Source organism: Phyllobates terribilis, unplaced genomic scaffold, assembly GCF_046119375.1.
Source record: "Phyllobates terribilis strain yellow unplaced genomic scaffold, ASM4611937v1 Scaffold_7__3_contigs__length_470593459, whole genome shotgun sequence".
Lineage (NCBI taxonomy): Eukaryota > Metazoa > Chordata > Amphibia > Anura > Dendrobatidae > Phyllobates > Phyllobates terribilis.
Genome location: NW_027362767.1, coordinates 72,392,514 through 72,406,049, shown reverse-complemented (window position 1 = coordinate 72,406,049; position 13,536 = coordinate 72,392,514). Strand labels below are relative to the sequence as shown.

General features: G+C 44.2%; 1 protein-coding gene across 1 annotated transcript; it reads right to left on the bottom strand.

The window, feature by feature from the left end:
* Positions 1 to 349: 349 nt before the first annotated feature.
* TIMM9 (translocase of inner mitochondrial membrane 9) lies at positions 350 to 6,530 on the bottom strand. The gene is made up of 4 exons (XM_073637517.1): positions 6,396 to 6,530; positions 4,980 to 5,046; positions 4,124 to 4,219; positions 350 to 842 (listed from the first exon to the last, which is right to left on the bottom strand). The coding sequence occupies exons 2-4, from the start codon at positions 5,016 to 5,018 to the stop codon at positions 708 to 710; spliced, it is 270 nt and encodes an 89-aa protein (XP_073493618.1). The 5' UTR covers positions 5,019 to 5,046; positions 6,396 to 6,530; the 3' UTR covers positions 350 to 707.
* Positions 6,531 to 13,536: the final 7,006 nt, after the last annotated feature.

Sequence of the window (13,536 nt, the reverse complement as noted above, 5' to 3'; positions counted from 1 at the left end):
TTAATATTTTAGTTTGGAATTGTATGTGCAGCTCCCAGCGCCTTTGTGTATATGGAAATAAATGCGATTATGAGGACTGAGATTTTTCTCAGTGGTTTTACACATAACTAAGGTTATGGATCACCCATAGATACTGATAATGAGGCCCCCATATGCTTGGCTATCCCTGGAAGTGCCACAGACAATGTAGTAGCGGTGTTTGCATTTAGATAGATAACTCGTCCAGTTATGAATCTGGTATTACAACTCAGCCCGATGAAGTGAATAGAGTTGGAATACTACACCCAACCAATGATATTTCTGAATTCCTTATAAAAAAAAAAAATTAGTAGTAAAATACAAAGGCATTCAACAATTCATCCTTACAATCAAGTTTATTTCACTGGAACATTGGAACTTCAGCTTGTAGAATATGTAACATTATCTTCGGTCATATCTTCAAGAAAAATACAAGTAATCTGTTTTTCCATCATAATGTTAGCTGAATCTTATTAGAAAAGTGTTCAGAATATCTAATAGAGGACACCTGTTAGGAAGAACAATCTAGGATTGCCTCCCTTGACCAGTCTTCTTCTGATGTCAGCCATTCTTCAGCACCTGGGGCTCTGCTAGTAGACTGGCACAACCCGTCTTCAGAGCCTTTTTTTCTGGACAGCACAGCATGTTGTTCGCTGGACTGATAGAGATCCTATCAGCAATCTCAACTCTTATCGTGGCTGACCAATGAGTCCTGCTTTGGCGGCCAAGGCCTCGTTCTGTTGTATGTGATACTCCTGAAATCTCATGGATATCCTCTGTGTCATTTTCAGATACTTCTGTAGACAGTGCTCTGAGCAAGTAACCTAACAGTAGAAAGAGGAGTGCAAGTTAGTAATGGCGCAATCCAAATTGTGAAGCAGCAATCTTTGCGAAACTTTAGGCTTAGTGCCCAGAATGCAGAAATGAAGCAGAAATTCTCCTGAGCATTTCTGCATCTCCTTGGCAGAAAAACGCATGCGGTTTTTGCATGCGTATTTGCCATGCGTTTTTCCAATGCATTGTATAGGCAAATCTGCATGCAGAAACGCACAAGAACTGGTCATGTCCGGATTTTTTCTGCGAGTAAAAGCTGCACAATGTGCACAGAACTTGCAGAGTGTCATAGGAAGTCATGGGATAAGGTATGCAATGCGTTTCTGGAGCGTTTCCGCGCTGCAAATCCGCACAAAAAAAATGCACCAAAAACGCATTGTGGTCACACAGCCTTAAGGGCAAGGGCTACTTTCTGCAAAATAGGGTATTCTTTTTATAAGGGGAGATGCACAAACATGGAGAGGCCATGCGTAAAATGGTTGCTGTTTTAACAATTGAAAGTAGCAGCGAATACAAGAAAATTTGTAATATTTGTCACATCTCCTTTGGGACATCTGTGTCTGTCACCACGTGTCACCATATTCACTCTGCAGGTGGAGTTGGTGACGGAGGAGACGTCGTGGGCGGAAGCTCGGGGCAGCGCAGGCTCTATCCAGCCACTAAGATTAGGGTGGTTGGGACCTGTAGTGCCGTCCAGTCTGGCAAGTATGGAATGAACAGCTCCCTGCTTTGGCTAATTGGACAGCACCACACCCTACTAAAGCTACCAGCTTACTGCTGTGAGCTGCCAGGTAGAGCATTGTTCTCTCTGATTTGCTGCAGCTTCTCAGATCCTCTTTTGTCTTTTTTGGATTCCTGTTCTGACCTCGATCTGTTTACTGTCTACTCGTGTCTTCTGATTTTGTACCTTTTTATATAAAAGTTTCCCAAGATCATACTAAACTAGGGCACATCTGCATGCATAAGTAAGAGTGTGCCCATGTAACTCCAAAAACATGAAAGAAACCAGAGAAACTAGAAGTTTCTTCTACAAAAATATAACAAAATCTTTATTAAATACACATGTACACTTTTTTCCTGACACTGCTCCTTATGCACACTGCTTTTATCCATATTGTCTTTTTGCTAATATGTATACATGTGTATTTAATAACATATTAGCAAAAAGACAATATGGATAAAAGCAGTGTTTTTTGTTCAAGAAACTCCTAGTTTCTCTGGTTTCTTTCATGTTTTTGGAGTTACATGGGCACACTCTTACTTATGCATGCTGATGTGCCCTAGTTTAATATGATCTTGGGAAACTTTTATATAACAGTTGCTTCTGTGTTCCTCACAGTTTTTCCCAATCCTACCATGGATTTCCGAGCTCGTGATGATACATGGCTCTCTTTACTTGATGATGTGAGCAAGGACAGTGCCGTGGGCAGCACTGAAGGAACTAGCATAAGTACTAACGCGATGACTATTCAATTAAAAGATTTAATTAAAAACACATACACGGTGGACTCACGCGTTTTTAGAAAAATACCTCCAAAGGGGGTTGATCCCCAGAGGGCTACGCATCCAGATTTTTCCCTCATTTCCCATTGAGGATGAGAAATTTAAATGGGAGTGGGAAAGTCTGGCTAATACTTGCTCAAGTGGCTTTACAGAGCTCTTGAAGGAAAGAAATCGTGCCTCACTGACAAGTATGGAGATAGTAGAGAGAAGTTCCTCAATTTCTATTAAAAAAGAGGCTCCAGTTAGTACTCTTAAAAGGCTCAATGATGAAATCGAGCAGGAAACACAGAAATGGGTTGAGGACCTACAAAAAACCAAAATGAAGCTTCAAAGAGATATTAATGACTTTAAAACTAACCGAGTCTATAAATGGCGGAATCCACTAGACATATCCCGCCCACGTTTTAGAGAGGACTTTTCCTCTAGATCAAGATCCTCTTCCCTTAGATCTACATCCTCTCAGGATAATATACAATCTAGTACTAAAGGCTCTACCCCTTTGACGCAGGCAACCTCTCATCCCACATATCGTGTGAAAATGCAAGAAAACACCAGGGACCAGTTAGTGGTCAAACAGCGACGGATAATGCTGGGAATCTTCAGGTGATTCATTTGTCTACCCGTGTCCTCTCTAAACATGAGCTTGATGTACTAAGCAAGGGTTTGTCATTTTCGCCTACTAATGGTTTCCATTTTTTCACAGCTTTGAAACATCTTCAGCTGTTTTCTCGAAAGTTGATTTTAAAAAATTACATGACAAGAACCATAATAATCCAGCCCTGGTGAGTCCTGCCGAGAAGGAGGCAATACAGGTATTAGAGGAGTTATTCAATGAACAAACATCAAACCATCAAGGTAGGTTCCCTCAGCACATTTTACCTAAGTCAAAACGTTTCCCCCCAGTACTCTGGTACCTATATATGTGTTTATGGTGGCCCCGGGAGTTTGTATTTTAGCAGGCACACTGTGTGCTTATACTCCTATTACTTGCTTTATATACACTACCTAGATTAACCTGTTATGATCAACCTTAAATATTCCGCTTTTCCCGGCCCATACCTAGTATACAATTACAGATAACCTCTGACTAGTCCTTTTGTTCAAGGGGTGGGGGGGGGGTTCTTGACACTGCTTCTTATGCACACTGCTTTTATCCAGATTGTCTTTTTGCTAATATGTATACATGTGTCTTTAATAAAGATTTTGTTATATTTTTGTACAAGAAACTCCTAGTTTCTCTGATTTTGTACCTTGTCTGCCCACCTGGTTCTGACCCAACAACCTGACCCCCTCCTGCACCACCAAACAACCCACAGCGTTGCCCCCATGTAAGTCAAGATATCTGTACAGAGGTAAAAGGGTGAAGGCCAGGACTACTCTCGGGATCCGGTAAGACTATTCCGTGGTAGACATTCTTAGAGCTGCCAGGTGACCACTGACAGAGCCTCATTACAATATCTATAGCAGACCCATGTAGATGCTTTCTAGTAAGTGTTTTATCTCACTCCAGTGCTGAATGCACAGCTACACTGCTTGCTAAATATGTGCTACCTAGAGGAAGGAGGGCAGGAATCCCACATGTCTGTGTGCACAGTGTATGGGAAACATCACAGCAACTAGTCTCCACCAGCTCAGGGGCAACTGATGATTAAAGAGGATAAACTGCAGGACGCAAGTCACTATAGATGCTCCGAAAGATGCAGTCTATTGCTTCTATGACATAAGTACTCAACAGCCTACATAATCAATGTGGAGGACGCAGACCGACCTCTTCAGGCTTAACCTCCCGTGTAGTAAAATCCTTCACACAGTCCAGGAAGCAGTTTTCTGTCAGTTTATTATAAGTTCCAAGAAATTCTTTAAACTGCGAAGAAAAAGGAAAAAGCATCTGAACGTCAGACTTGAATTCTGATATATGCACATACAAGTGAAATAAAGAACCTTGCCCAAGTGTTATTGAGGCGATAGTAACATTGGGGGCTTTCTTATGGTCATTCCCAAGTAGTACAGTAAAAGAAGTGACCAGCGTACAGCTCCTCTGGGCGGGCCCAGCACATGTATGAAATTATATAGGCACAGTGTAATCCTTAATTTCCCCTTTCTTGAATTCATCAAGATTGGCGTTTTATATAGCCACCTTCATCAAAAGTCCACAGGAGTACGATGCACCAAACTAAGAGGCACACATGTCTTAATAAATTTGGCACATCTTTCAAGCTGTCCATGCACCAGAATCAGAAACGTACTCTAGTTATAATCAGGAGAGCATTTCTGTGAGAATTTACACAACGACCATGAATTATGAGATGAATGTTCCAGACTCCTCCAGTGAAATCTCATCTTCTCTTGGACAAGAGGCAGGACTGGCCTAAAAAATGTCAAAAAACAGCAGAGCTGATCAGCTGTACCCAGCAATGGCCAATACGCAGGGTGGTGGAGCAGTGGAGATCTAATCCTCACGCTTTACATCCTGCTACTGCCAGAGCTTGTAACAGCTGATCGATGAAGGTGCCGGGTGTTGTACCCTCACGGGTCTGATACTGATGACCTACCCTAAAGTCATCAATATACAATAGTGGACATCCCCTTTAATCAGATGGAAGGTGTTTAATGAGCTGATTTACCTGTTTGATTTGATCCGATTCTGAGATTTGCGCCGCCATGTCTCTTTAGACTTTAGAAATCAGTCGCCTGGAAATACAAGACAAGAAATAAGATAACAGATTAATTTTGCAAACAACAAAAATGCATCCAAGAGTTAAATGCAAAATATGAGGGAGGTTAGAAAACCGTCATGGATGGATAAATGTCACCGGATCGACACGGACGTGTGGTTAAAGGGCATGTCTCTAACGCTGTCCATTTACATGGGTGACCTTGAGTATGACAGCAAGGTCAAACCCCCACAACAATGAAGGGACACAGTGACCCTTTGGTAAAACTTGGAGGGGTTAATAGGGCCACGGAGTTATACAATGTCTGCATCTTACTACAAGGCCACCCAAACCTGTATTAAAGGGGTGTTCCCATACCCCATCCCAGAGATTTACAGGATATCTGCAGGATCCCAGAGCCCTCATCTTGAGATTGCTTGTGGTCCCAGCGGTCAGACCCCCCCCAGTGATAAGTTATCCCATATCTTTTGGATAGGGAATAACTTATTATTTGGGAAATAACTTAACAGCTTTTATTCATTTTTGCTTAAAACATGAGTGGATCCAACAGATCAGTATAAAAGAGGTTCAGCAAAACTTTAAAGGGACCTGTCAGCAGGATTTGCCCCTGAAAAGATCATTGTGAAGTGCTATCCAGGGACGTGTCTCGGTAATCAATGAGGCGCTTCCTAGAGAGGTGCAGCCACTGCATTCAGATGATCGGCAGGGGCGCCGAGCCGCCATCAATCAGTTAGTGGGGGCTTTAAGATACTAATTTTATCCCCTATCTGCAAGGTAGGGGTAACCTACTGATCGCTGGGGGTCCCACTGCTGGGATCTGTCAGATCCGGTCTTGAATGCAGTGGAGCTGCGCTTGCAGAGATAAAGTATGAGTACCTCCACAGCATTCAACAGATCCCAGGATACCGAGCCGCTTTCTCAGTGACCCCCCAGCGATCAGTAAGTTATCTACAAGCTATGGAATAGCCCTTTATCAAGGAACTGGCAGACAGGTTCTCCTTATGGTTGGGCTATTGTTCAGTGGGGTCCGACTCCTGCAGATCAGCTAAAAAGGTGGCCGCCTTGATCCCCCTCACTACTGACCAATACACAGCGCCACACACACTGGTGGCCGTTACTGGTACTGCAGCTCATCAATGCTGCAGGTAAGGAGCCCATGGAGCAGAGGTCACACTATGAATGGTCCTGCAGTGCACAGGCTGATAGATCCAGGGACCACGTGACCTATAAGCCACATGCGGCAAGGACACAGCACCAAGGCTATGGGGGCATCAGAGTGCTGCCTGCACCCCCCCCCCCAATATTTCCGAGCAGTCCCACGCCCGGGCCTCCTCGCCTCTGCCCCGCACCCCGGCAGTCACTGACCTCCTCCCTGCAGTGATCGCCTCTCCGCTTCTTGCAGGAGGAACACGTGGGCGGGGCGACAGTGATTTTTCCACAGCAGATTCGTCACATATGAGGACGCCGGCTCAGTATTACGCGGGATATAACAGCCAGTCTCCATGTAACGTCACTCGTGCTATCACCCCTATCACGATCCCGTTACCTTGATAATTCGTCAATACATTTATTTTTCTGTAAAATGTTCAAACATTAAACGTCAGATAGATTTACAACCGGTACCCAGGACGCTTCAGTGCATCACCATTAACCTTCCGGCAGGAACAAAACCTTTGTTCTTTAAGTTCCTAGTGATATATGTTCTTCTCTTCCATAAGCTATAACTTGCAGCTGTACCAGGACTTGTTTTGTTGTGGTACCAGCTGTAATTTGTATCATTACAATTTTGGGGTCCATATGACGTTCTCATCTTTTTATTCCATTTTTTGGAAGGCAATATCAAATATGTTAAATTTTTTAAAATGTTTTAGATTCTATGTTCAGAGAAAAGGGAAGGGGGGTGATATAAACTTTTTTTTTTCTTTTTTAAAAGTATACATTTTTTTTATTAATACCCCTAAGGGACCTAAAAGTGTGATCACTTGTACAGTACAATGCTATGATACTGTGGTGTATTGTATAATTACCTATCTCCTATAATCTCCAGCCACCAGCTAGATGTAATAGTTGTACTAATTAACTATAACAGATATAGGGGTCTTTAGGGGGTCCCCCGGCACCATGACATTGCCTTTGGCACCCTACAATCATGTTTGCGGAGGGTTGAGGCCGATGAGCATTGCAGGCGACACCTTCCCCAATTCCCAACATTATAAGTGCTGCGGTCATATGTGACATTGGCACCTAAGAGGTTAAATTGCTGCATTCTGCGCTAGCTCTGATCACTGCAGTTAGGCCATGTTCACACATTCAGTATATGGTCAGTATTTTACATCAGTATTTGTAGCCAAAACTAGGAGTGGGTGATAAATACAGAAGTGGCGATTTGTTTCTATTATACTTTTCCTCTGATTGTTCCTCTCCTGGTTTTGGTTACAGATACTGATGTAAAATACTGACCAAATACTGAACATGTGAACGTGGCCTTAGACTCAGGTGCCCGCTCCCTACACATACAGCGCACATTGAACGTTCATGTACAGCGTATGTCGCCAATTGAAACCTGGGCTTAGTAGACCCCGGTACTTACCTAGGTTCATCCGGCGCTGGCATCAGTTTTGCATGTGCGCATAAAACGGTAGCAACATTCATAGAAACTGATTGGAGAATGGTTACGCCTATGGATAATGAAGTGTTTGTATCCATTCATTTAGGGTCAGTCCAGTACTGCTATGTATTACACTGTCACACATTTTTTGTGCATTGCTACCTTTTCTATCAGAAAAGATGCTGGTGTCGTAAAATAAATACACAAAAAGGGGTGTTTCTTTAGGGCATTCAAGGTACTTAGGGATTAAAGAAGTTTTTCAGTTTGAGAAAAACACTTTCTCCCAATTGCACTCACCCTCCCCGGGTCCAGTACTGATTCTTCACACTGCTTTCGGTGTCTGTTGTTGTCTGCACTGCTGATATCCTGCCAACAGCACTGGCACTGCAGCCAATCAGTGAGTTCAGCAGCTCTGCCCGAGTTCGTGGTATGAGCCTCTGAGCTCACTGATTGGCTGCAGCGCTGCAGACAATAACATACATTGGGAGCAGTAGTGGAGACTCAGCGCTGGACCACAGGAGGGTGAGTAAGCACAATTTGTTTTTAAAACAAACTGCGGGGGAAGAGTTATATTCTGAAAATGGAAAATCCCTTAAAGGGCAGACAGCATTCTAACATCTGGTATGGAGAGATGTTGTTGTAAAAAGGTGAGATGACTTGTGAAGAAACCATCCACTGCCCAGCTGGTCTCATCTTACTAATGGGACCACCTATTAATTAGATAAGACCAATTGGTTGTCAGATGAATGCTTTAGAACTGTCCCACTCGCTCACAGCAACGTCTTCCTACGCCCAACATTGGATCAGGTGGTAGAGAGAGACGCCAGACAATCCCTCTAACAACTAACACTGCTAGGCAGTTTAACATACTACTTTTATCTCTCCTGGTAGTCAATGCAAACGTTCTTGGCAATCTGGCACCCTTCATGTGAACCTGTCATCACATTTTTACAAGTAGTGGTATCACTGTATAGAAGCTTATCCCCCAAATCTGGTGTAGAAGACATATGCAAATCAGGATGGAAGTGCTTTTGAAGTACTTTGAAGAACCAATGCACTTTGAAGAACTAGTGGTTGCACATGTGTGCAATATTGATCCTCTGGACAATGCCGCAGGTGACGCGCCCAGGGGATGGGGACGACTACTCGGCGCCCGGGCCTTGCTGGTAGTTTTGGGGGGATGTCGCGGTGGCCGGCTCCCGGGCCCGTACCCTGGGGTCACTCTTAAAAAGGAAGGAATTGGGGGAAAAGGTGTATGGGAAAGGGAAAGTTTGTGACGCCACCCGTGGTGTCTGGTGAGGATCACCAGCGCTGCTGCAATCCTCTGAGGTCGGTGATCAGGCAGCTTAGTTGGTGCGGCTCCCCACAGGTGGAGCGGGGCCTCAGGGCAGTGTAGGAGAAGGGATGCAGGACAGAGGGGACCCAGCCGGGTCAGAAGAAGAATAGGCACACACACGACAGTTCACTTCAGTACCTTTACTGGTGGTGTTTCAGGCACGATCCAGGGCAACGTAGGGTGAAGGGTGCATTTCAGGACTCTCCCCAGTGAGCGGGTGTGGGGCCTCCTGTTTCTTGCCTTTTCCTGATAAGTTTATGACCTGCCTGGAGCTAGGCCTAACTTGGTCTCTGTCTTGCAATGGCTGACCTGGTAGTAGGGCTTTCTGTTGGAGATCACACTCCCCGGTCTCTTGGGCCTCAGTGACTCCTGACCCTGGTATGACAGTCAGCTTTTGGTGTTCCTGGGACATATAGTTCGCCAGGGGTTCCGGTAGTTTCTGCTGGGCCTTAGGGATCCCTGCAGACACGAACCCGGTGTCCGGTATATGGTCTTGGGGTGAGCTGGCTAAGCTCCTCTGCCCCTATGTAGCTCACTTACTTCACTTGCCTTCGGCCACGCTTGGGGCCCTCGCTAGGCTTCACACTGGCAGTAGGCCTCGCTACTCTTCACCGCTCTTACGGCGTCGGCACGCCTTAGGCTCACTAACCTGAGCTCCCTGAGTCTGGGCTGGACTGACTTTCTCACAGACTTCACTCTCTGTGGACTCCAGACTGACTCTCTCCCAGACTGAACTGCCTAGCTCCACCTTCCCTTTTTATATCCCTATCCGGGCTCCCTCTGGTGGTCTGAGGTGGAAGGTGGAGGTGTGTGTATGCTGTGAGGGCCTCTTGTGGAGGAATCCGTCCATGCACCCCTCTAGGATCTGTGGCACCAATGCGCAGCAGGGCGCCACACAGGCATGAGATTTGTCTGGCTCAGTGGGTGATGTAAGAGATATCAACCACATCAAAGGCGGAAAAATGGCAATAGGGGTTCAGAGGTGGCCTCAAGGGATCCAGAGAAACCACATGGTGCTCATTATTAAACCATACAAGACAGTAATCTTTTCTTTTTTTTCAGGTATGTGAAGCAGTAAGAGGGTTGGAGGGAAGTGAAAAACTTTTTTTTTAACATGGTAACACTGCTTTACATAGGGAAAACCAGTTGATAGGGTTTTTTTAATATAGAGAGTCCAATATTTTGGCAGGGTGTATGTATTGTAAGGCAGCGCCTTTCACACCAGCATGATAATGAGCCAGTGACCCAAGTAGGTTCAACATAAAAAGTCTTTATTTGGCAACTTACAAAATAAACTCAAAGTGTTATCATCCAGTTCGCAGCCAGAACGTCCATATCCAGTTCGATGCCGTGGGCGCCTGCACCACTGTAGGAATCTCGGGTGCCGTAATGGCTTTGCCCAAGTCTCTGGTCTGTGTTCAGCCTCATGCGTGCACACACACCACATGAAACCAACACTGACAAACACACACAGTACCTCCAGCTCTGCTGCACATAAAATCAACACTGACAAACCAAACCCTTACCTGCAGGTTTAAATGTGAATCGTGACCATGGGCCACTTGCAAAACCTGGACAGATGGAAAATATCTGTCCCACTACCTTCCTACAGATCTCTCCAAAAGTAAAAGCCCATATAAGGTTTTCCTAAATCTGACTTGGTCAAATAACTTGACCCAGTCCACACTAACTTGTATTTTACGTTGTAACCACAGCTGTGGCTGTAATTACAACGCTCTCCAGCGGGTTCAGTATGACATCCTGCAGGACATGTAGCGACCCACGTATATGACTCTCATCACTGCATGTTCCACCATTTTTGACCCAGAAGATGCCTGAATTTCAGAGATTGTTTCCAGAAATTTGGTACTGTAGGCAGCTATACAGACCATATTATATATACTTACTCTCCCTCATTAGTGTAGCTTGGATTGCCAACACCCTGCAAGTATTGCACCCCCTAACCAATTAATAATGACTCTTGACTGCCCCTTTAAAAAGTAATGAGGCCACCTCCTGCAAAATAAAGTAAAGATTATGCTCACCTAATCTGAGCGAATGAGTCCTCCCCAGCACACATAGCGGGTCAGTACAAGTGGTGCAATGTAGAGACGTCATTGCCCCTTTCTGCGCCCAGACGCTGAAGTCTTGTAGTACTACAGGATGGAGAGTGGAGGAACCTATGGCTCGGTGCTCCACCACAGGATCAAACTGTATTGGCATCATGCTGATGGCGATACGGCTCAAAATGACACTCGTCCAGAGATCAGCCAGAAATCCAAGGGCATGTGCCATGCTTCAGATCAGATCTTCTGTGCTAGTAACTTCACAGCCACAGTTTTTACTTTTGATGTTCAATTCCCCTTAGAATTTTGCACCTAAGACATTCAGTTCTGAGGCAGTCCCCAAACTCTGTGACTACCCTCCCCATTCCCATCTGGACATTATCAATATTTTGTGCAACAGTGCCCGGGGCTGAAGAAGAGCCAGGAATGTGGAGGGGAAACTCTCTTAAAGGGTTATTCCCATCATTCTAGATGGGTATCGTCAAATAGTGCTTGTCGGTCTCCAAGGTTACAAGCTGAAAAGTGTTAAAGGATTTGTCCATTATTGGAAAACAATATAGCTGAGTAATCTGCTCAATATTGCAGGTCCTATCTTCCAGAGTAATAATTAAGTATTAAAGCATCGACAGGCTCATTAAAACATAAACTTTTAATTATGCATTTAAAAACTAGTATAACCTTGGACATAATGACACAAAACTCCTAGGTACATAGGTGGATCCTTTTAACAAATAAGGAACCACAGGACCTAATGGTACTGATTTATCAAGTATAAGTTCCATTATTCGATTATATAATCAGCTTGACAATCTACACCACACCTGATTAGAACAAATAGAAAAAATTGTCATAGTGCAAATAAGTTTACAAAAAGTCTCAATCTCACCCATTCCAGCTGTAGAGGGTAACCATATCCGACCAGTTTCTATGGATGTCCAGGAGCCGCTGATGGAACCTATTTGCACTGTTGTGCCCTCTGCATTTGCTCCTGCACTAACAAGGGCAGTACCCAAGTATGGCCTTAAATAAATAGCCCATAAGCCTCCCGACGCGTTTCTTTTCTCAGTTTCGAGATGTCATCAGGGGAATGTACTTGTTAGGGAAAGAATTTTGCACAAAAAGGACATGAGGTCTACATTGCTTCCTATTTCCTGGAGCAGAAAGGTGCCTCAGTGCCTCAAAGTGCTTTGTGCCAAAGAATAGAGCAAAAAAATGAAAAAAAAAAAAATGAACAGAGAAGCCCACAGTAGTGGGTCTTCTCTTAGGGGCAGCATGGTGGCTCAGTGGTTAGCACTGCAGCCTTGCAGCACTGGGGTCCTGGGTTCAAATCCCACCAAGGACAACAACTGCAAGGAGTTTGTATGTTCTCCCTGTGTTTGCATGGGTTTCCTCCCACACTCCAAAGACATACTGATAGGGAATGTAGATTGTGAGCCTCAACGGGGATAGTGATGATAATGTTTGCCTCTTTAAGAGGTGTTATGATATAGATATAGTTTTCCTACTATGTAAGAGGTGAAACGTGTCGGCAGGCTTATGGGCTATTTAATTAAGGCCATACTTGGCTACTGCACTTGTTAGGGCAGGAGCAAATGCAGAGGGCACGACAGGGCAAATACGTTCCATCAGCTGCTCCTGGACATCCATAGAAACAGGTTGGATATGGTTACCTTCTACAGCTGGAATTGGTGAGATCAAGACTTTTTTAGAAACTTATTTACACTATGACACTTTTTTCTGTTTGTTCTGTTTGGTGCTGATTGATTATATAAGCGAATAGTGGAACTTATACTTGATAAATCAGTACCATTAGGTCCTGCGGTTCCTTATTTGTTAATAGGATCCACCTATGTACCTAGGAGTTTTGTGTTATAATGTCCAAGGTTATACTAGTTTTTAAATGCATTATTGGAAAAACCCTGCTCAATCAATACAGGAGGGCAACTAAAATAAAAGCAGTGTATACTCCCCTCCTGCAATGATGCCGGCGCCACTGTTCCTGGAGGACGACGTGACGTGTGCCCCCAACGATTTGGCTGGATTCTTGTCACCCTCCGGGAACAACACCGCTGATATCAGTGAGCGATATGAGAATACTTTGTTTTTATTTTAGCTGAAAACTTGAATTGATTGCGTGGACAAACAATTCAATTTCTCAAGAACGTCTCAAAATTTTAACAAGCATTAAATTGTAAAATTGTTTGCATTTATAAGCTCTGTCCAACAATATCCATTTATAAAAATGAGAATAACCCTTTAAAAACTTGGGTGACTGTTAAATCTGCTGTAAGTAATACAGTATATGAAACCTTTATCATTACTCCGGAACTATAAGCAGAGTGCTCCAGCTTCCGCACGGGACACTGTATTGCGCGGACAGCCCAACCGTTACTAGTCACAGGAACCTAGCAACCAGCTAGAGGCCGCTCTACAAACCCCTGTTGTCTCTTTTAGTGGAAGCCATTTTGTCGGTGATATGTTACGCATTTCAAATTA

What these genes read in the sequence shown, in the direction of transcription:
- TIMM9 (XM_073637517.1), bottom strand. Translation starts at nt 5,018, where the DNA reads ATGGCGGCGCAAATCTCAGAATCGGATCAAATCAAACAG. An exon ending in AATCGGATCAAATCAAACAG is followed by an intron (nt 4,220 to 4,979) that starts GTAAATCAGCTC and finishes TTTTCTTCGCAG; the next exon opens with TTTAAAGAATTTCTTGGAAC. An exon ending in GGGAGGTTAAGCCTGAAGAG is followed by an intron (nt 843 to 4,123) that starts GTCGGTCTGCGT and finishes TTCTACTGTTAG; the next exon opens with GTTACTTGCTCAGAGCACTG.